This window comes from Myxocyprinus asiaticus, chromosome 5 (genome assembly GCF_019703515.2).
Source record: "Myxocyprinus asiaticus isolate MX2 ecotype Aquarium Trade chromosome 5, UBuf_Myxa_2, whole genome shotgun sequence".
Lineage (NCBI taxonomy): Eukaryota > Metazoa > Chordata > Actinopteri > Cypriniformes > Catostomidae > Myxocyprinus > Myxocyprinus asiaticus.
In genome coordinates, this window is record NC_059348.1 from 30,857,510 (window position 1) to 30,880,822 (window position 23,313).

General features: G+C 38.8%; 1 protein-coding gene across 2 annotated transcripts; it reads right to left on the minus strand.

Annotated features, from left to right (window-relative positions):
• Positions 1 to 229: 229 nt before the first annotated feature.
• On the minus strand, positions 230 to 23,040 carry LOC127440448 (E3 ubiquitin-protein ligase RNF31-like). Of its 2 annotated transcripts, XM_051697015.1 has the most exons (23): positions 22,966 to 23,040; positions 22,041 to 22,240; positions 21,438 to 21,584; positions 21,189 to 21,344; positions 21,043 to 21,099; positions 19,833 to 19,989; positions 18,459 to 18,618; positions 18,199 to 18,344; positions 17,872 to 18,014; positions 17,272 to 17,505; positions 16,505 to 16,828; positions 13,904 to 14,089; positions 13,455 to 13,661; positions 11,692 to 11,865; positions 11,401 to 11,499; positions 10,917 to 11,006; positions 10,690 to 10,804; positions 6,714 to 6,826; positions 6,345 to 6,455; positions 5,334 to 5,382; positions 4,755 to 4,851; positions 2,776 to 2,941; positions 230 to 2,671 (listed from the first exon to the last, which is right to left on the minus strand). In XM_051697015.1, exons 1-23 carry the CDS (start codon positions 22,970 to 22,972, stop codon positions 2,621 to 2,623), a joined length of 3,189 nt encoding a protein of 1,062 aa, XP_051552975.1. In that variant the 5' UTR covers positions 22,973 to 23,040; the 3' UTR covers positions 230 to 2,620. The 2 variants fall into 2 exon arrangements, with proteins under 2 accessions (XP_051552975.1, XP_051552976.1); XM_051697016.1 differs by lacking the exon at positions 230 to 2,671 and having other exon boundaries at positions 2,794 to 2,941; positions 4,759 to 4,851.
• Positions 23,041 to 23,313: the final 273 nt, after the last annotated feature.

A 23,313-nucleotide genomic window follows, 5' to 3' on the forward strand; every position in this document is an offset into this window, starting at 1 on the left:
AAATAGCACCTGAACAGTGGTTTCACTGACTACAGCCCCAATGTAAATGGCTTTAACACATATACAGAGATGAGCCAAAATGTGCTTTTAAGGGCTCTGATCTTAGAGACAATCTTGACATAACAGAAAATAATAATAAAATGTGTCTTTCTGATTTTGAGTGACATAAGCATGGCTGGTATCATCATTGCTTTGTCTTTCTAATAATGTTTGACACTTAGATGCAACAAAATGTTATAAATTATCTTTAATCAATCCATATATATGTACATAAAACCCAGATTTAAAAGAGCAAGCCATTTTTTCACTTTGTATCATTTGACACCTATCATTCTAAATATTTAGTTTCTGATTCAATTGAACTCAGTTCAGCTATTAATAGATTCTGATAATGAACTCTACTCCATGAGGCACCAAAAGATTTACTCTATTTAAAATTTTAAAACTATTTAAAATGCTGCTGTTCCGTGATTTTTCTGCCTGTGCAATAGAGATTATAAATGGTTTCATAGTAGCTATCAGTTTTTTTTTCTTTGTCTTTTTTTCAAATCATCAAGCGACAGTATATGGCAATTTGAGAATTATTAAAATCATAGCAATATTAAAAGCATGATATTTTGATCACAAAACCTTGGTGAACAAAATGATTAAAAAATAACAGTGTATGCATTGTGCAGATGTGTACAACTACATCACATTAGCCTAGTTTCCATCCACTTTTTGCGCTATTTTGTTATCGACAAAGTGAAAATGCGTAAAAGTATTTTTGCGAAATTTGCCGTCTTCTGCCTGTTTCCATTCAAATGGCCTTTTATCGATAAAAATGGTGTGCGTGATGACATCATGCCTAAAAAAAACACTTTGTCGCATAAGTTTTGGTTTATCGCAAAATAAATCTGCCCTTAAGCCATTTCCATACAGAAATGTGTGTTTATCGCTAATTCCCCTCCCAGATGTCCCTAATTTTTTTCCTCCGAAGTTTTGGTAAAATGGGGAGAGTATTGAGACAATTCATTGAAATTAACCAGCTAACTGTCATTTTAATTTCACAAATAAATGCAATCAGAAGACGAGGAATTCCAATCAAAAGGGAACAGCTGCCCTTCTGATAGGACTTTAATACTGGTTCTGATGTTGCGCCTATCGCAGGTTGCCATCGTTTCCATCCCAAAAGCGAATCGTAATGGCCCTGTTCAAGCTGGCAACCTGCACCAAGTAGTGGGGAAATTTTCGGTGTTAGTATAAGGACCATCCATCCATGTGTATATGCTGTGTGCACAGCTATTAAAGAAATACTGATGCAGTGTAATATCAGGGTTTACATATGATACATTCCTGATATTCAATAGGCTATTTTGAACAATCATCTAATCTAAAGCATTGCCATCACAACTGCATTATGTCCCGTATATTTGTCCCACAACTTTTAACGACCAACTGAACTTGATTATCATTTCAAATTAATTTTAGCGTCACAATGCAATTTACATTTTCTGAAGAAGCTCAGCAAATGCGATCCAAGGTAAAGAGGGTTAGATTTAAAATATTTAAAGTTTTAAAAGGTTCAAAAGCTCGGTTTCTGAAAGTGAACTCCGCATTGGACAAATAGTTCTGATAGTTTATAGTCTTGAAGTGTAGAAAATGTCATTCAGCCGACTTTATTCGTCTACAGAACAGGGTACGGCTAATTTAAGTTTGTGTAAAGAAAAGGCATATATAGGTCTAAAAATAAAATACATTTTGTTTGGTAATTTATTTTTTTAATTTAATGCATTTTTCGTTTGGTAATTTATTTAATTTAATACAGGGAATTTTGCCGGCATTTTTTAAAAAGCTAAACAATAATTTAATAGAATTGGGTTATATGTTAGTGTTCCAAAAAAGCACACTGATGCTTTTCTTCTAGTATTGTGTATTTATTTTTCATTTAAAACATCTTTGTGCATAGAAATGATATGTTTTTTGTATTGTGGGCTAATTCCATGACTGCCGTCTATTATTTTGAATGGTGTGTAAAAGCAACTTTAATAAATAAACGGATGTCTACCGCGATTAATCGCAAAGAGTCGCCATTAATTTGTTCTCCGTGCACTTGTCAGTGTGCATGTCTTGATACAAGATATTTGTGTTGGCACTCCTGGAAGTGTCATGTTTGCAGTGATCAGATCTTTATGCCGTTCATATCAATCCAAAATCACGTAGCCTACAATAAATTTGATTTCAAGGATACCTTGTCGTCATGATTAACACAGGCTAACGATTGGGGTAAATTCTGTCATGTGACACTACATTTTTGCGCTAATGCCAATTTTCTTGACAAAAAGTGCTTCCAAACCAGTTTTTCGTGACATTTGATGTATCGACATGGAGTTTATGTGCTAGTGTTAAATGGAAAAATATTATGTCGACACTTGTGAAATTTTAGCGATAATTTGCGTTTCCATCAGCTTTATTCTGATGTGCTAAAACTTTTTTTGGATGGAAACGTAGTTACTGAGAATAGGGAAGGACTGTGTTTGACATTCTGTCTGCCTCTCAGCTCATGCAATCAAGCAGAGCTACAGGCACACACCCAGTTAAAATAGTCAGCACATGTTAAATGAGGGAGGAAAAGATGTCTTCACTTCTTGCGAGGGACCTTGTCACCCAGAGGTACGTCATCCATGAGTTTCTGCAGATTTGAGAGGTAAACAAAGCGTTTGAGAGCTGTACAAATAAAAAAAAAGGTAAGATTTATAGACAACAACTGGACAGTCATGTACAGGATCCGTATACCTTAAGAAGTCTTGTGTAGTATGTTCTGTCATCTTCTCCCTCCCCCTGCATGACTTCCACATTGTATCTCCTGCAGGCCACGAGCAGCTCTTCGGGACTGAAGAGGGGGGCAGGGTCAATCGAATAGCCATTAATGAGGCTAACCAGATATTCTCGATAATGCTTCCTAAAACACAAAGGCAGCATGAAACTTACAATAGATTTAAAGGAATAGTTCAGCCCCTCTGCCATTTTCGCCATCGGGCCAGCGGTTGTTTCATTGTTCCCTTTTGGGCAGCCACCGTGGGTCCCTGTTTCACCCCAGTCCCCAGTGCGGATGCAGATCCTGCACTGCCTGTAGTTACGCCACTGCAGCTCTAAAATCTCCTTCTTCATTCTGCATTTGCAAACTGGCAACTATAGGTGTTTTAATGTCAATGGCATCAAACCTGGAACTCCTGGAACTGCAGTTTTTTTATTTGAACTAGGGCTGCACAATTTAAACAGTCAAATTGTGATTATTTTGAAAAATATAGAGATTGCGATTTTGAACTGTGATATGATAAATAATAAAAAAAAAAAACGAATAAGTGTTTTCTTCTGACCAACATTTGGTAATGTTTTGCACATGGTCTACTGCCAATAAAAAGACACAGGCCAGGGGCCTGGGTAGACACTGACTACCACACTTGGAATCGCTAGTTCGAATCCAGGGCGTGCTGAGTGACTCCAGTCAGGCTTCCTAAGCAACTAGTTGGCCCGGTTGCTAGGGAGGGTAGAGTCATGTTGGGTTAACCTCCTCTTGGTCACCATAATGTGGTTCTCGCTCTCGGTGGGGCGCGTGGCGAGTTGTGCGTGGACGCCGCGGAGAAAAGCGTGAAGCCTCCAAATGCGCTAGGTCTCTGCAATAATGCGCTCAACAAGCCACGTGATAATATGCGTGTATTGACAGTCTCAGATGCGGAGGCAACTGAGATTCGTCCTCCACCAACTAGATTGAGGCGAGTCACTACACCACTATGAGGACTTAGAGCGCATTGGGAATTGGGCATTCCAAATTGGGGAGAAAAAAAAAAGACAGGTCACACTTTCATGGTTCACACTCGAGTCCCCTTAAAAAACCAAACTCGGACGTTTTTCACTTCAGTCGCAAACAAACAAATAAATAAAACAGCGAAACAAACAGAAAAAGAGCACCGTCTTCTTATTCACATTGTACCTGTCCACTGTGTATCTGTTTTTGTCCACTTTGTGATAGGGTCTCAGCCCACCTTTTATCATCATGTTTTGGATCCCAACCTGAATATTATGTTATTGTACTATAATATAATATTTATTATTATTATTATTACTACTATCACTATTATTATTATTATCATTATTATACAATAGTAAAATATTTCTGTAATAAAATAAATTGCTCAAGGCATTGCTATGCGGTCCAGTTAAACCAGAGTTCTTAACCATCTATCTTTTATTTTGGCGGACAACTTCATTAGTTTCTGTGTAGCTGAATTCCCAACAGCTGTATAATGTGCTCCTCATTTTAACGTCTTCCCCTCCTCTGACCACTAATACCTGGTGCCATGGGGTGTATTATTTGTATTTGTATATTAACAAGTAACGAGCAAGCATTTTTGGAATTACACAAAAGTGAAATTAAAGCGAATCTGGAGTGCTTTAAATATAACGCTCTCAGTGAACACAGGCAAACGGAACCGAACGTGGAGCAATCTGTTACTCAGAGCACGAGATGAAGCTGTGGAGCTCAGAACTGCTCTGAAAACACTGCAATAATGCATTAACACAATACAGACAGGACAGAGCAATGCACATAAACTTTGAAGTGAGCAGATTATTTAATTAACAGAATAATGACAGAATTTTAATTTTGCAGTGAACAATTCCTTTAGCACTAGACAACGTAAATGACCGAAGAATTCTGAGATGAGTTGCCAAGGTTTTGAGGCAGTCAGGAAGGTTATAATGATGTCACTCACTCACAAAGTCCCGCCTGGCCCGGCTGAGTCTGAGCCCCACACGCAGAGTCCGTTGGACGAGGCCCTTCGTCTTTCTGCTCAATCACTCCGCACACACCTGAAGCACACGTGAAAAAACACAGCAAGGATGTGTTTAGAGGAAAGGCAGAGTTTTTGAGGGAGATATTTTCAGGATGGAGAAGTGGGACAGAGTGTGAAATAAAGCTGTAAGGAATAGGTGTGTGTGTGCGTTTGAGAGCGATTTCACGGTACAGATATAGCCTTGGTCTGGGAAGCAGTAATTGGATGGCAGTTTTAGTCTGAAAACAGTGCTTTGCTTTATGATGCCTGGCTTTTAGACTTTCATTACAGTAAAATCTATTTTGTTCCACTGTACAGTTGAAATAAAGAGTGAAATTGGAAGTAAACTACACTTTAAGACAGAGATAGATCAATTAGATTAAGAGACAGACAGGTGGAAAAACACAAACAGATTACAAAAGTGCTGGGGTACATAGACTAAAACACAGTCACACAGTCAGAATAAACTAAACAAGTAAAGCTTTCTTAGCATTTATACTCTTACAAATAAAGACATACCCATTTGTGCTCCAGGAGCAGTGTCAGTATTGTAGTTCACCCCCTTTTTCTACGAGGAAACAAAATGACAATGTGGTCAAGTAGGCAAAATCAAACGGTGGAGATAAGAGACAATATGTCACAAACCAACCCTGGCACATAAACGCTGTGGGTGTGGAGGAGGAAATTTTAGTATCTGTGTTAAAGCGTCACATTGTGCTTGAGCAAGAGAGAGAGAGAGAGTTGTGATGATTCTTAAATGTGATTTACCTTAAAGGGGATTTACTTCTGACAACAGCTTTATATGTGTATAATCATTTCTACTGTACTCTATTTCATTTTATTATTACATTTTTATTGTTATACACTCACTGAGCACTTTATTAGGTACACCTGTACACCTACTTATTCATGCGATTATCTAATCAGCCAATCATGTGTCAGCAGTGCAATGCATAAAATCATGCAGATATGGGTCAGGAGCTTCAGTTAATGTTCACATCAACCATCAGAGTAGGGAAAAAATTTGATCTCAGTGATTTGGACTGTGGCATGATAGTTGGTGCCAGACGGGTTGGTTTGAGTATTTCTGTAACTGCTGATCTCCTGGTATTTTCACAGTCTTTAGAGTTTACTCAGATAGGGGCCAAAAACAAAAAACATCCTGTGAGCGGCAGTTCTGCGGACGGAAATGCCTCGTTGATGAGAGAGGTCAACGGACGATAGCCAGACTGGTTCAAGCTGACAGAAAAGCTATGGTAACTCAGATAACCCCTCTGTACAATTGAAGTGAGCAGAATAGCATCTCAGAATGCAAAAAACCTCAAACTTTGAGGCAGATGGGCTTCAACAGCAGAAGACCACATACACACTTAATTAGGACCATAGTGTTCCTAATAAAGTGCTCAGTGAGTGTATTTTACCCTGTCCTCTTAATTTCCTGTACCTCCTTATTTACAACAATCAATTTATTTTCCATAGAGAGAGAAAGAGAGCGAGAGAGAGAGAGAGCAAGCGTGTGTGTGTATGTACCTGTAGTAAGGCCTGAAGCCTGGCAGGCTCCCAGTCTCGGAGGTAGAAGAGGCAGTCTCTGGGGTGATGGGCATGCAGACCTGTCACAGTACACTGGTTCACTGCACACGTCTGCCAGAGAGGGAGAGAAGTGGGGAATAAGAGTGTGAAGGAAGGAGAGAGGAAGTGGAAAAGGGATGAATAGGAAGGAGGGAAGAAACCATGCTCATGAGAAGGCTTCCACTTTTACCACAAACATAACTGGCTTCAAATTGAATTTCACGTATGTGACACCATATAACATGCACACAGACCTACAAACAGGCATGAACAATCTTTAAACAAGAAGACAGAAAAGAACAGACGAGCAATGAGTTAAGAGAGACTCACTGTGTGAAAGGGGTTGTTACATCCACTGCAGAACTGATACCTGCACTGAGAACAGCTGAAGTGCATACAGCCGCCCCTGGCAAGTGCATACTGGAACCTACAGTTAGGACAAGCTGAAATAGAGAGTGAGAGATGTTTCTTTATATTACCAATTATTAAGCAAATTATGAAATACATATAAACATATAGGGGATATACTGTAGCTAGTTGTTTCACTTTATATTTCATACTCAAGATTTCTCAGGGTTGGTTTGTTTTTGAAAGTCATTTCTGAACAGCCACATGCCTTTAAAGTCTTGGTTACAAAAAATGATGGAACATTTCCACCGATATTGCCAAGGAAGACACAGTACATTGAACACACATTAATCTTTTGTGACAACTTGGCCTAATAGCATGGCATGTTGTCATCCAAACCAGTGGTGTAGGTTTTATCACAACCATCAAAACAAAATATACACTTTTTTAAAAAGTTTTTAAATCAATGCCTGCATTAAACATCCTATAAAAGGCTTTTCAGCTAAATATTTAAAAGAAAACAATTATGAGGCACAATACGGTTCATGAAACAAAAATGCAAAAGATAGCATTTAAAAACAATACAATAAGTGACAATTTACTTTGTAGGGTAGAATTCACAAAACAAATTCACATTTTAAAGGGGTTTTGAACTAGTTGTGTAAAACCAACATACAAAACCTCTGCTAGAGAAAACATATTGGCGCAACTGGACTTTTGACTCCAAATCTGAGACATCGTTTACACCTGGTATTAATATGCATTTCGGGTGATCTGATGACGTGGTCAGTACTAAGTACAGGTCTAAACGGGGTCTAAAACATTTTGTAATCTGATCACAAAAACCACATACGAATGTGGTCAAAAACACGTGACCACCGCATTTGAGGTGTAAATGCTAATCCGTCCTGAACAGCAGTGAAGCTCCACCCCTCACCTCTCAATCAACCGCTGTGCTAAAACAAGAGTTAAACTTTGCTTGGTTACAAGTGGCTTTAAAAGGAAATAACCGTCCGATCGGAAAATAAAAAAAGCTTAACGGATTTTCTTCAGTGTGTATGATATCAAAACAGATGAGAAGCACAAACACCTAAAGCTCCGTTAATACAGGTAATCCACTAAAATAATAGATAATTCTACTCGAAATGTTGCTTTGTGCTTTAATTAAATTTCAGATGCATCTGGAGACAGCGCGCCATTTTTCGCACTTTGTCTTTCCTTCTGAATTTGTTGCACTTTAAAGTCATGCAGTAACATACTGACAGATATATGTCGTCTGAAACAGAGTCCCTCCCCTACAAATCCGATCACAGGTGGTCACAGGAGACACATTTAAGCAGGCAGGTGTAAACAGCGATGTGCCTCGTCTGACCATATGTGATCAGATCACCCGAGACGCATCTTAATACCAGGTGGAAATGGGGTCTTACTGTTACTGAGATATAGCTATCCTTTGTGACAATTTCCCTATGTGAGAAGGAGCCTCAGTCTCCCCCAAATATATATATATATATATATATATATATATATATATATATATATATATATATATATATACACACACACACACACAGTTGTGCTCAAAAGTTTGCATACCCTGGCAGAAATTGTGAAATTTTGGCATTGATTTTGAAAATATGACTGATCATGCAAAAAAATATTTTATTCAAGGATAGTGATAATATGAAGCCATTTATTATCACATAGTTGTTTGGCTCCTTTTTAAATCATAATGATAACAGAAATCACCCAAATGGCCCTGATCAAAAGTTTATATACCCTTGAATGTTTGGCCTTGTTACAGACACACAAGGTGACACAAACAGGTTTAAATGGCAATTAAAAGGTAATTTCCCACACCTGTGGCTTTTTAAATTGCAATTAGTGTCTGTGTATAAATAGTCAGTGTGTTTGTTAGCTCTCACGTGGATGCACTGAGCAGGCTAGATACTGAGCCATGGGGAGCAGAAAAGAACTGTCAAAAGACCTGCGTAACAAGGTAATGGAACTTTATAAAGATGGAAAAGGATATGAAAAGATATCCAAAGCCTTGAAAATGCCAGTCAGTACTGTTCAATCACTTATTAAGAAGTGGAAAATTCGGGGATCTCTTGATACCAAGCCAAGGTCATGTAGACCAAGAAAGATTCCAACCACGACTGCCAGAAGAAAAACCCACAGGTAACCTCAGGAGAAATACAGGCTGCTCTGGAAAAAGACGGTGTGGTTGTTTCAAGGAGCACAATACGACGATACTTGAACAAAAATGAGCTGCATTGTCGAGCTGCCAGAAAGAAGCCTTTACTGCACCAATGCCACAAAAAAGCCCAGTTACAATATGCCCAACAACACCTTGACACGCCTCACAGCTTCTGGCACACTGTAATTTGGAGTGACGAGAACAAAATAGAGCTTTATGGTCAAAACCATAAGCGCTATGTTTGGAGAGGGGTCAACAAGGCCTAAAGTGAAAAGAATACCATCCCCACTGTGAAGCATGGTGGTGGCTCACTGATGTTTTGGGGGTGTGTGAGCTCTAAAGGCACGGGGAATCTTGTGAAAATTGATGGCAAGATGAATGCAGCATGTTATCAGAAAATACTGGCAGACAATTTGCATTCTTCTGCACGAAAGCTGCGCATGGGACGATCTTGGAGATTCCAGCACGACAATGACCCTAAGCACAAGGCCAAGTTGACCCTCCAGTGGTTACAGCAGAAAAAGGTGAAGGTTCTGGAGTGGCCATCACAGTCTCCTGACCTTAATATCATCGAGCCACTCTGGGGAGATCTCAAACATGCGGTTCATGCAAGACGACCAAAGACTTTGCATGACCTGGGAGGCATTTACTATACCACCTGCAAGAATTTGGGGCCTCATAGACAACTATTACAAAAGACTGCACGCTGTCATTGATGCTAAAGGGGGCAATACACAGTATTAAGAACTAAGGGTATGCAGACTTTTGAACAGGGGTAATTTCATTTTTTTCTTTGTTGCCATGTTTTGTTTTATGATTGTGCCATTCTGTTATAACCTACAGTTGAATATGAATCCCATAAGAAATAAAAGAAATGTGTTTTGCCTTCTCACTCATGTTTTCTTTAAAAATGGTACATATATTACCAATTCTCCAAGGGTATACAAACTATATATATATATATATATATATATATATATATATATTGTACTGTGCAAAAGTCTTAGGCACATAAGATGTTTCACAAAAACATTTATCTTAAGATAGTTATGTATATCTTCAGCTTTAGTGTGTCAATAGGAAATATACATTTTAGACTACCAAACATTACTTTTGTAAATAGAATAGATTAGAACAGATGCAAACAAGACAGACAGATAGAGCAATAAAACAACAGAACAATAACATGATAGATAGAATGACAGAATGGCAGATGGATTGATAAAATGATTGAACAATAGATAGACAGATAGACAGACAGACAGACTGAAAATTAGAACGACAGATTCAGAAGAGCAGACAGACAGATAGAGAGACTGATTCAGAGGAAAGACAGAGAGAGAAATAGAATCAGAAGAACAGAAAGACAGAAAGCCTTGATATGCAAGTGATAAGTGATCTGCACCACTATAAACAAATTGTTCAGGCAGTAACTCATCTCTCTCTCTTGAGAAGTGCAAATAAAAATGCCTGCAAGTGATAAATACCCAACATTAATATTTGATTTGAGGGTTATTTCACTGGACCATACCCAAACACATCAAAACAAATAAACAAGCAGACTGCATGAGCAAGCAACATGCTTCCTAGGGTTAATTCTGTTCAAATCCATGTCTGGTAGTCAGAGTGGTGCAGGGGGTGTTTTTTGATGAGCTCCTCTGAGGTGGTACAGGTACTGTTAACTGTCAGTAGATGGGGATTAGGAGAGCATTACCACAAGTCCAAGAGGCTTCCAGAGCAGATCAAAAAGTGACTCACTGATCCCATTGTCACGCAGGTATCCGGCCAAGCCCTGCCGCTGGTACTCCGGGTCATTCTCTCTTTTCCACTGCTGGAACTGCTCACATGAGAGCCCCATGTGCTGGGGCTCCCACTGCAGAGAGAGACAGAGGCAAACGGTGAGACAGAAGAAGACAAAACTGTTCATCTCTTCCAGTCATGCAGGACTATGATTGATCCATGGTTCGCTTTCTCAGAATGCTTACCGGCTTTTTGCACTGTGCGCAGAAGCTTTTCCTGCACTGCGTACATGTGACCTTGAGCTGATCACCATCGTAGATGAAGCCATACGAGCACTGTGGGAACAAGATGAGAAGATGAGAGGGATGCACACAGGGTTCAAAAAAACTGTCACAACTGTCAGTGGCCTGTGAACTGGGAAAATATACTAGCTATTAATATTTTTTACTGGCTATGAAACTACACTTTGTATTATTTCTTTCAAAAAACATGTTTTGTCACTGTTTGAAATTTCATACATTTTTCTGTTACAAAATATTCACAAGTTGGAAACTAATAATAAAAATAGAATTACACAACAATTATTTAATAATGCTATTATAAAAATAATAATCTAAGTGCTACTACATCAAAACTACTATGCAATTTTTTTTTTTTTTACCAAACCCCTGTCTATAAGATAAATGGTGAAGAAGCTCTAGTAAAGTGTGGGAAGGATATGTCACTCACGTGGCTGCACCACAGGAACTTCGGGTCCTTGATGAGAGCCTGCTCAGTCAGTTTCTTGTGGAAGAGCTCGTACACATCCAGTTCCAGACAATCCCTGAGCTGTGCAGTCAAACATACACACAAATATACAGTGAGATCATTACAGAAGTCACATAGAGTAGCCTGAAGCAGTTACGTTCAAGCTGCTGTGCTCCAACTCTTTGAGGAAGTAATTTCCCCTTATTGCACTGTCCACATCCATAGCATCTCTAGTTTCTATTCATTTTTTGCAGCCTTTTTCTCTCTTTTTACCTGTATGTCCAGAGTGGAGAAGTAGCTGTTGAGGTGCTCCGGGTCGTTGATATCAGGCTCAGTGCAGACAGGACACACCATGTCTCTGATGTGCTTGTCCCTCACTGCTATGGTGAAATGTTGCTTGAAACAGCCACAGCACACAGAGCACTGGCACGATGTTAGAGACTGCATCTGAGATACAGCAAAACAGAGACAGAGGCCACAAAACAGAAGGGTACTATTACTAAGCAGAGTCCTGACAGCGCTTTCACACATACAGCCTTTGATGTAAACTTGAAAGCAATTTTCCATTTAAAGAGTTAGTTCACCCAAAAATGAAAATTCTTTCATCAGTTACTCACCCTCATGATATCCCAGGTGTGTATGAATTTATTTCTTCAGCAAAACTTATTTGAATTAAAATAGAAGTATATCTTAGCTCAGTAGGTCCTTAAAATGCAAGTGGATGGTGATCAGACTTTTGAAGCTCCAAAAAGAATAGACAGTCAGCATAAACATCATCCAAACAACACCAGCTGTTAAATAAATGTCTTCTAAAGGTCGCTTTTAGTACAAAACAATTTTTTTAAAGTACTGTTTTACTATAAACCATTGCTTCCAGCCAGCAACAGTAGGTGCGTGTGATGTAATCGCGTTGGCATGTGAGACACACGAGAACTGACACACGTGTGACGCTGTACAGAAGCTTTGTTGGTTTTGGTTTAGATCTGTATTTGTATCTGTTTCTTTACTCATAATGGTGCATTTGTGTGCTTATCCTGGATGTCTCAACTGAGAGAAGAACTTGAGATTACATCCGTAACATGCCAACATGAATTCGTCACACGAGGACCACGTGGACTCAGCGCCCTCGTGAATGCATATACTGCTGCTTACTGGAAGCGATGGTTTATAGTTTAAAAGTCCTTAAATATTGATCTTTTTCACACCAAAAGCAATCATATTGCTTTAGAAGACATTATTTTAACTGCTGGAGATGTATGGATGACATTTATGCTGACTGTCTGTGATTTTTGGAGCTTCAAATGGTCTTATTACCATCCACTTGCATTTTAAGGACCTACTGAGATTAGATATTTTTCAATTTTTTCTTCAAATGTGTTCTGATGAAGAAAGAAAGCCATACATACCTGGAATATAATGAGGGTGAGTAAATGATGAGAGAATTTAAATTTTTGGGTGAACTATCACTTTAAATGTCATGATGTGTCGAAATGCTAAAAGAGTTATTTCATTGCAAGGTTAGGGCGCTCTGATGTAAGAAATCTGAGTCAACAACAAAGTTCTAAAAGAGTGGACGTAATTACTCCATGCCATTTACTTGTAGGTTTATGTGACATGGTAGATTTCGCTAGCAAGCGTAAGCCCCATTATGTACATTCAGCTTCAGATCAATTGTGTGCACAATTGTTTTAAACTAGCAGTAGCTTACTGTACTTTCGGCAAATAACGTTTTCACAGCATTTTGGTGGTGGTAGTGGTATATTAATGGTAGCAATGCATATAAAACAAAGAAAACAGTTGCTTATGTCAGTATCAGATGTGGTCCCTTTAATGCAGATGTTCACCCAGTCATTTAGTGGGAATTTAATACGTTTTATATACGAAAGTGGCTGATACCAGTCTTTATTGCCACCCAAAATAGAAGAACTATAAACAAGATCATTAACAACGTGAACTAATCAGACGTGACGTGGTAAATTGACAAGCTAAAAAAGCTTTCTCTTGCATTTATATCTGAGATGAAACTTGTTCAGTACCTTACTGTGGGGAAAGACGGACAGGCAGATTGGGCATTCCTTGTTCAGAACGCGGCGAATGAACTCTCGATCATGTGACTCACGCACGGCCTGTACCACATCCTCCAGTGTGTATGGCGCTGCAGGGTCCTGCAGCAAAGACAGAGCCAGCTCACAGCGCCCCCAACTGGGCAAACCATACACCGCCAGTAACCTACGGCAAACACGCTAAACACAGGCAGAGGATACATTATTTAATATGGATGTTTCTGAGCATAACATTCAATTTACCACTGACCATCTAAAATATCTTCAGCACCCAATGTTACAAAATTATTAAAAAATAAAAATTACGACATATAACAAAAGACAATAGGCTACAAACTAAGCCTAAAAAAATGTATGCATCTACTGGCCAGATCCCAAAGCAGTCTTTCAGTGAATCCACACTATGGTAAAAGGCCAGTCACCTGTTTATCAGTATGGTTGATGTCGATGGGGGGCTCTGGTTCGTCACTCCACATGCGCTGATGGAAGGGCTCCAGTGAAGGGCGCTGCAGCAGGACGAGAGCCCCCCTCACCTCTCCTCCGCTCTGTCTCAGGGCTTCTTCACAGCAGGCTACATCATTAAAGCCCACAGCACCCAGCTCTTTCACCTAAATAACATGCACACAGAAAGCCAAATGTCATGCTTAAAAATAGCTTTAGTCTAAAATAAAACCAGGGTAAACATTAATTAGGCCTACTTTCATTGATAAATCATTGACAAAAAAATATATAATGCTTAGATCACAAGTTGATGAACATTCCATTAAGAATATATAAATGAATCAAAGTTGCATGATTTTTCTAAATAAGCAGTGTACATATATAGAGAGTCATTGACAAATAAGGTTGTCCGAGGTGATAAATGTGAAATCTTTTAAAAACCTAGTTTAAAACGCATGTGTCAGTTTGTAGAAATGTCATCTTTGAGTCCATGTTGGCTTCTCAAATGTTTTTAAATAATTTATAGTATTTTATACAAATGAATTAATGACATTAAATGTTATTTGGTATTAAAATGATTTCCTTGCATCTTGAATACACAAGTGTACGCAACGTAATCATTAATTTCAAAAAAGTTTTCAAACATATTTTTCAAGGTAAACCCAAAAATGAAAATTCTCTCATTATTGACTCACCATCATGATATCCCAGATGTGTATGACTTTCTTCACCAGAACACATTTGAAGAAAAATAGAAACAGTTCTTAGCTCTGTAGGTCCTTAAAATGCAAGTGAATGGAGATTTCTCTTTTGCAGGTCCAAAATTCACAGACAGTCACCATAAACTTCATCCATACGACACCAGCTGTTAAATTAATGTCTTCTAAAGTGACATGATCACTTTTGGTGCGAAAAAGATAAATATTTAAGTACTTTTTTAAAACTCTAAATACAATGCTTCCGTTCGGCAGCGGTACACTCGTGCAATGTAACAGCATTGGCATTTGAAACACGTGTGTGCGTCACAGCTGGAAGAGCATTGCTGTTTACAAGTGAGGAGGAGGAACGCTGTACAGTAGCTTGGTTGATTTTTGTTTAGATCTGTTATCATCCGTTTCTTTACTCACAATGATGTGTTTGTGTGCTTATCCAGGATGTCTCAACCGAGTGGAGAGCGTGAGATTACCTCGGTATCCATGGCAACGCGAATACGTCACACAAGAGACCGCTTGGACTCCATCCTCTCCTCTCCTAAAGTGTTGGGTTATAGTTAAAAATTAATTAAATATTGATCTTTTTTCACACCAAATGCAATCGTATCGCTTTAGAAGACATAAATTTAACAGTTTGGGTCGTTTCGATGATGTTTATGTTGACTGTCTGTGATTTTGGGAGCTTCAAAAAAGAAATCTCCATTCACTTGCATTTTAAGGACCAACTGAGCTAAGAAATTTTTCTATTTTTCTTCAAATGTGTTCTAGTGAAGGAAGTCATACACGCCTGGGATATCATGAGGGTGAGTGTCAATAATGAGGGAATTTTCAATTTTCAAGTTTTCTCAGGGTTACACCAAATGACGAACAAAATGTGCCTTTTCATAAAAATGCCAAAACATTTATAATTAATGACTTGAAAAAATAATTATTTTTAACACTTCTCAAACAGTCTTGATTTTTTGTCAAGACATTGCCTAATGTTACTAAATGTCCCAATGTCCCAAACGGACAAACGTTTTTCAAATATTAATCATATTAGAAAATATGATTTTACTGCTTTTTTCCACTGCAGTTTCACTTATTAACTTTTTTAAAGAAATAATAATAAAGCTTATTCTGCACTACTTATGCCAACATTTCTTTTTTCAAGAATTTCAGCTTTCAGTTTTTTTTTACATCTCTGAACAAAAATATAAAAATGACTTGGAACCCAGTAATTGAAAACATGTTCATCATAGAAGAGGTGTTATCAAGTAATTGTTTTGTGTGAATTGCATTTGTAATGTATTTTTAAATAACAGATCTGGACAAAAAAAATGAGTGTCACGTCACTGACACATATAATTAAGCAATATCACACAAACAAGAGTGCTGTTGTACTGAATATCAGCATTGTTGTAATTCAGCCATAGACTTGAGGCTGCACGTAACCACAGTCATGTTGATATTCTTTAAGACAGTATAATTACAACATTGCTTTTCTGCAAAAGTTCTATGAATAAGAATTTAATACTGAGTAAATTAGGTTTTAGACACAATATGATCAGTCATTTTGTCTCATTTTATCCACAAACAGACTGACTGTCGCAAACACAGGCAAGCGGAGTGATATAAACAGTAAAGTATCCCAGTGGTATACTCTTATACTAAATATCAGCATTCTTGCAATTCTGCTTGTCCAATCAGATTAGCGAAACTAATTTACAATTATTATAGTGTTACCAAAACTATCCAGCCCATACAGACCATTATATTCTAGCATTTTAAATTGCATCATTAACTATTCTGAAAGGTCTAGTTACATTAATTAAGTCCTCAATATTAATGTAATAGTCAATCAGCGAGGCTGGTCTGTCAGGAACTCACTTTAGCTCTGCGGTCTCTAAGAGCCTGTCTGACAGCCTTCTCATTATTGCCCCCTGCTGCCAGCCAGGCCCGTTTGGCTTCGGCTCTAGACAAGGGCACAGCGTTGTTCTTCTGTCCATCCCGGCCCTCGTTCCCCCCAGAACAGTTTGACAGAGTGGACTGTGCGTTGAGTTCTTGCTGATAGGATGCAGCCATCACACAGATCTCATCAAGCACATGAGGAAGCTCTGTCTTCAGCCAATCATATGGCGTCACATTGCTGTTCCCTGATACACACATGCTTGTGTATACCTCCTCTGGGCTCACCCCTTTCTTCTCTCCTTCCTGAGATAAGGAATAGAGATAATAAATGTACCAATAATAAAACCAGAGGAACTTGATAGTGATCACTTGTTGTCATGATCACTTGGATAGTTCAACCAAAAAGGAAAATTCTGTCATGATTTACTCAACCTTGTTTTTGTTTTTCAAACCTGTCTGATTTTCTTTCCTTTGTGGAACACAGAAGGAGATCTTAGGAAGAATGACTATGTATGGAAAAAAGATCCAATGAAAGTGAATAGTGACTGAGGCTGCCAGTCCTTAACATTCTGCCTTCCATCTCCTTTTGTGTTCCACTGAAGAAAGAAAGTCATATGGATTTGGAACTAAATGACGGTGAGTAAACAATGCCATGTTTTTAATTTTTGGTGTTACCTATCCCTGCAAGCTAATAAGGATGGTGTTCAGGCTACAACAGCTGTACAAAGCAAAAATATAAATCTTACACGAATAAGCTGAATCAGTTTAAGCCCATCCTCCCTCATTAATCTCTGTCTCTTCATATCAGGGTCCTCAGTGGGTGTGACTTTCGGTGTGGTTGAAAGCGGTGTGACATCCTTGACTGGTGAGAGTGGGAGGACCTTAGAGAGTGATGGGGCAGGTTCTGATCTTGAAAGACAACACATTTCACAGACAGGTGATGGCGTGTGGTTGACATAGGTACAGAACTGGCAACCCCACTAAATAAGAGAAGGGAAAATGTAAAAGTAAAAACAGGAACAATTCTTGAAGCATAGAAATGCTAAACAAAAGGCCGTTTATCACATCCTCATGTTAACGAATGTCAAATATAAGCATAGCCATTAGTGGCATGAGTTGGGGTGGGACTAACTGTTTGTTTGTAAATAGTCCTTTTTGCATGATTTTTCTTTTTCTGAATCAGTTTGGTGCTGTTAGTGGCAATGAAATTACACACTTCACCTTAGAATCCACAGAAGTTAAAAGGTAACATTAACCATAATAATGCTATCTGTATCTACTGAACAAATTTGAAAGAAAATTTTATTTAGTAGACATTGCATGTGGGCTAAAGCAGAAAGTGGCACCTGGCTGTCCATTAGTCCTGTAGAAGAGGGAGTTGGGCGTGAGGGTGCAACAGGAGGTCGGGTGGCCAGACGAGGGCGTTCACACACCACACACAGAATGCTGCTGCCTGCATTCACCACTGTGCAGCTTTTACACTGCCATTCTATTTGAAGTTAATAACACAGAACAAAGCCCCTAATAAATGTCAAATTCCTAAGCAAGACTGAAATAAAAAGTCTTATATGTCTTCAAAACAAAGTGGGATGTGGCATATTTGGTGCGGAAACTATGACAAATGCTAGACTCTTGAAAAATAAAATCTACACAGCTACAATGTAAAGACTCACCAGATATTGTAGAGGGCTGTGATGGCTCCTCCTGTAAAGAAGGGGCAGCAGAGGACAGGCGGGGTCGATCACAGGTTTCACACAAAACCTGCTGCATTGTATTTACTGTGGTGCAGTATGAACATTGCCATGTAGACAGAGATGAGCTAGATAAAGACATAGCAGAGTCCAAGAATAGGCATTTTTGCTATTTAAAAAAAAAAAAAAAAAACCTCTCCAAAATGTTTCCGGTTAAAAACGTTATGGGTAAAAGTGCTAACCTAAGCCGTTTTGTAGGTTTGGAGGAAGTCACAGGGATCCTGACATGTGTGGATCGTCCTGAATGGGAATGATACAGCCTGTCACATTCTGTGCACAGCCGCTGAGTACAGGTGGGACAGTAAGCGGAGACCGAATTAATTCCACATATGGTGCAATTTTCTGCAGAACAATCGTTACAAAGAGAATACCCACAATTAAACATATTCCTTAAAGGAATATTCCAGGTTCAATACAAGTTAAGCTCAATCGACAGCATTTGTGGCATAATCTTGATTACCACAAAAAGTTATTTCGACTCGTCCCTCCTTTTATATAAAAAAAAAAAATAATAAAATAAAAACAATTATGTTTACAGTGAGGCATTTACAATGGAAGTGAATGTATGCCAATTTTTGAGGGTTTAAAGACAGAAATATGAATCTTATAATTTTATAAAAGCACTTACATTAATTTTTCTGTTAAAACTCAGGTATTGTTTGAGCTGTAAAGTTGTTTAAATTGTAATTTTTACAGTCATTTTAAGGTTATAGGGTTTGTTGACTTTACATTGTTGTGGCAACAAAGATGTAAAATTGTCTATAACTTTACACAATAAAAGGTTAGTAAGTGATTTTAATCGCACTAAAATCATGTTTACCCTCATACTGTTTATGTCTTGTGGCTATACTTTTGAAAAAGTGAGTATTTTAAAGTTCAAAAATTGGCCCCATTCACATCCATTGTAAGTACCTCACTGTAACACAGATTTCTGCTTTTTTTAAAGTAAAGGAGGGACGAGTGGGCCTGGGTAGCTCAGCGAGTATTGACGCTGACTACCACCCCTGGTGTCACGAGTTCGAATCCACGGCATGCTGAGTGACTCCAGCCAGGTCTCCTAAGCAACCAAATTGCTAATGAGGGTAGAGTCACATGGGGTAACCTCCTCGTGGTCGCTATAATGTGTGGTTCTCGCTCTCAGTGGGGCGCGTGGTGAGTTGTGCGTGGATGCCACGGAGAATAGCGTGGGCCTCCACAAGCACTACGTCTCCACAGTAACGCTCTCAACAAGCCACATGATAAAATGCACAGATTGATGGTCTCGGACGCAACTGAGATTCGTCCTCTGCCACCCGGATTGAGGCGAGTCACTACGCCACCACGAGGACTTAGAGAGCGCATTGGGAACTGTGCATTCCAAACTGGGGAGAAAAGGGGAGAAAATCAAAAAAGAACAAAGAAAAAAAAGGAGGGACGAGTCAAAATTACTTTTTGTGGTAATCAACATTATGCCACAAATGCTGTTGTTTGAAATTAACTTGTATTGAACCCGGAATATTCCTTTAACGGGAAAGGCAGTGTTGTTTGAAATACAACAGTGAGTGTGACGTTTTCACCTGTCTGTTTAGAGGGCACTAGAGAAGAGGGAGAGAGCACTGGGCTGTATGGAGGTTTTGGTTGAGAAGGAGCTGACAAAGGCGAGGGAGTCTTTTTCTCCCATGATTTCTCGTTAGAAGAGAAGGCAACTGCATCTGGACTGAGTTCCTCATCATCCTGAACATATAAGACAATGCAGAGTTTGTTAAGTAAATCTTAAAGGAATATTTTACCCAAAAATGAAAAAGGAAGGGAGAAAGGAGATATTAGGCAGTATAGACCCTTTCCGTCATCTTTGATTTTTGAAGGGAATGACAATGAGGCTGTGAAGGATAGATATGTCTCTTCAATGGGTTGTGCATTTGTTTAAAGTGTTTTTGAAATTGTTCCGGGGACCAACATTGCAAAATGATCTTTTCAAGAAATTAAGACAAAAAAACTCCAGACAACATTTTATAGACAGGAGCGTTATAGAGCTTTATACAGTGCATGTCAATGAGCATGTTTACATGTACGTTCCTACACCGATTTTGCCTAAGCCAACAACGCGTGTGTTCATGTAAATGCATTAAATGGCGTTCCTTTATAGGTGTGAGGTCATAAATGCCAGAAGAATAAACCCATGGACATGGGTAGACCCATTACGGCCATTTCGTGTTGCATTTAAACACCTTAACCGGCGTTCTTACAGCTTATCCAATGCACGCACATGTTGTGTGCATGCCACTTCACGGTTTCACATCAAAAGCAGAGAATGACGCGATTACTTCAAATGTTATGTAAACAGATTTTTTAAATAAGCTGATTTTTGGGAGTAATCAGCGTATTTGGTGTGCATGTAAACAGGATCAGGTAATACAGGTAAGTATATCCCTCACAGCCTCAATTTCATTCTCTTCAAAAATCAAAGATTGCACTACTTTGAATAAGGTATATGTTAGTCTCAGTCACCATTCAGATTCATTGCATGTTTTTTCAATACAATAAAAATGGAGACTGAGGCTGTCACTCTGCCTAACATCTCCTTTTGTTTTCCACAGAAGAGAGAAAGTCATACTGGTTTGGAACATAATGGTGAGTAAATGATAACAAAATTTTCATTTCTGGTTAACTACCCCTTTAAGCACAAAAATGATAAACTGAGTGCAGTAAAGATGCACAACTGTAAACTGGTTAGAACTCACAATCAGGAGAAAAAACTCTTTAAATAGAAGGACAAAGGAACAGTACCTGCAGACTGAGGGAGGGAATAAGTCTTTCAAAGAATTCTGGATGAGGATGGGCACCCTGCAAGAAATTAAAAGACTCTATTTGAGCTTACAGTGCATTTGTAATAAACCCAGTTATGCAAGTACCTTTGCTTTGCTGTCCCAGACCTTGATGAAAATGTCCAGCTCCATACGTAGGCTCATGACCTCAAGTGTCACCGATGCCACCTTCTCAACATCTGGCTCAAGAGCATCATCAGGAAAGCTCAAGCCATCATGCTGCTGATTGGTGTACCCATAAAGGTTGAGTACTGCTCTGCCTCCCTGAAACAATATGATTAAAAACAGAAGGTTCCAGATGTTTTGTGTGGTTTATAGGCTGATATTGATAGTCTCATAATCTCATCTACCACGCACCTGAATAGAATCTACTGTGGTCCTGAAGACAGGGTTGTTGTACTTCACTGTACGCCAATACTTTGGCCTGTTGGGGTTGGTAAGATTAGAGCCATACTTCTCCAGGATGTTAAGAGCTGTGGAGAGTTTCTGCAGGGAGCCAAGTGTCTGTAAAGATCAGGAGATATTAATGTACAATGGAATAGCCTGCACAAGAATGCTCTAGTTCAACATCACAACCCTAAATCAACAACAACAGTGTGTCAAAAATGAACTAGGCAGGAAATTTGAGTGCATACATATTAGTGGAAACAGATGATAGACATAAGGGATGGAATATCCACATTAGGGTGAAAGGACAGATTCTTGCGAAACACTTTAGAAAATTTTGACAGATTACCCAGCACTATGCATTATAAAGAGCTTTATGTCAGTCATTAACACGACCAATAAAACCCCATTCATTCCATAGGTCACTTTGTGCAAATTACTTCACTTTAACAGTGCCTGATGCATAAACATGAGGAAGAGAGCAGTATGAAACAAGTCAAACGTTTGCAACAGTTGTTTCCTGTTGTATAATCATAAACTCTGATGAAATTTAATCATTACACCAGCTCTTACCTCCTTCCTGGTGTTTCCACTACTGTTCTCCATAAGCATGTTTTCAGCTGCTATGTACCGGTATTTGCTGGAGGGAGGCAGGGGTACGTTGGCCATGGCAGTCACCCCTGCCCTCATCTCCTGGGCACAGCCTGGAGAAAATAAACTCTCTTCCGCATTCGCCCTCACCTCCTCCAGCTGATCACTGAGAGATGCCATAGCTGAAAGTGAAAGTGATTCAAAGCTTTTAAACACAGGGCCTGCATTACCTGAGAGATCACTATCTTCTAATGACAAAACAGCAGTAAACAAACGTTGACACTGTGTAACTTCATTTCAGTCGAGTTTTTAGTTAAAGTTTAGCGTCTTTGTATAAGGTAGCTAGTGATTTATTCATGTTTGAAGCATTTAAACAAAGAGTCACACGTCTGTATATTGACTTGTCAAACATACATAAAAAAAAAAAACAAATCCCACCTTATTTACTTTTAATACTAATATTTAACAGGTATGTATGACTGTCACCTCGTTTAAATAACGTGGATGGATGTTATTTACACCAAATTAGGGCTAGCTAAGGGGCTAGCTGTCTGGTGAATGAAAGTGAAACCATAACAAATCATACGAAGCTAGTTAACGACTTCATTCTTCAAAACAAATATCCATTTATAGAAACACTGATGTTTTACAGTCTTCATTGTTATTCGTCTAACCTGCGAAGGTTGACAGATGTATACACTGCACACGATCAAAACCTTTACCGCTGGTTAAACGCGTCTACCTCTGACTTACTCGTAAGCTAACAAGCTAATGCTGAGGAAATCTCGCCAAAAACTCCCCAGCGAGATTATAGAGAAACGTCTAGATACGTATGCGTTAGTACTATTCAGTTAAGTAAACTGTTTGGAGCATTTTAGCAGCTGTCAATAAATATGAATATGCTTACCGCGCATGGACAGTTAAAGCAGCGCAGCACTCGTTCACTCACAACACAAATAAAACTGAAACACATGATTTATCAATCCGCAGAGAGGCGCTGTGATGACTCACACCCTGCATAACGCCAACAAATGTTGTAAATGGATGGATAAACGCATACAACTTAATAGATAAATATATAAACGACAATGGGAAGTCAGTAAATCCAGTCATGTGTTACTAATTCTAAAGGAACGGTGTCAAGGATTTTATTACCAGACAAAAATGGACAGGGGATTAAGCATCTTTCAAAATGTCACAGAAAAAAATAAATAAAAAAAAATTGTCATTTTAGTCACTTATTAAAAATGATAGG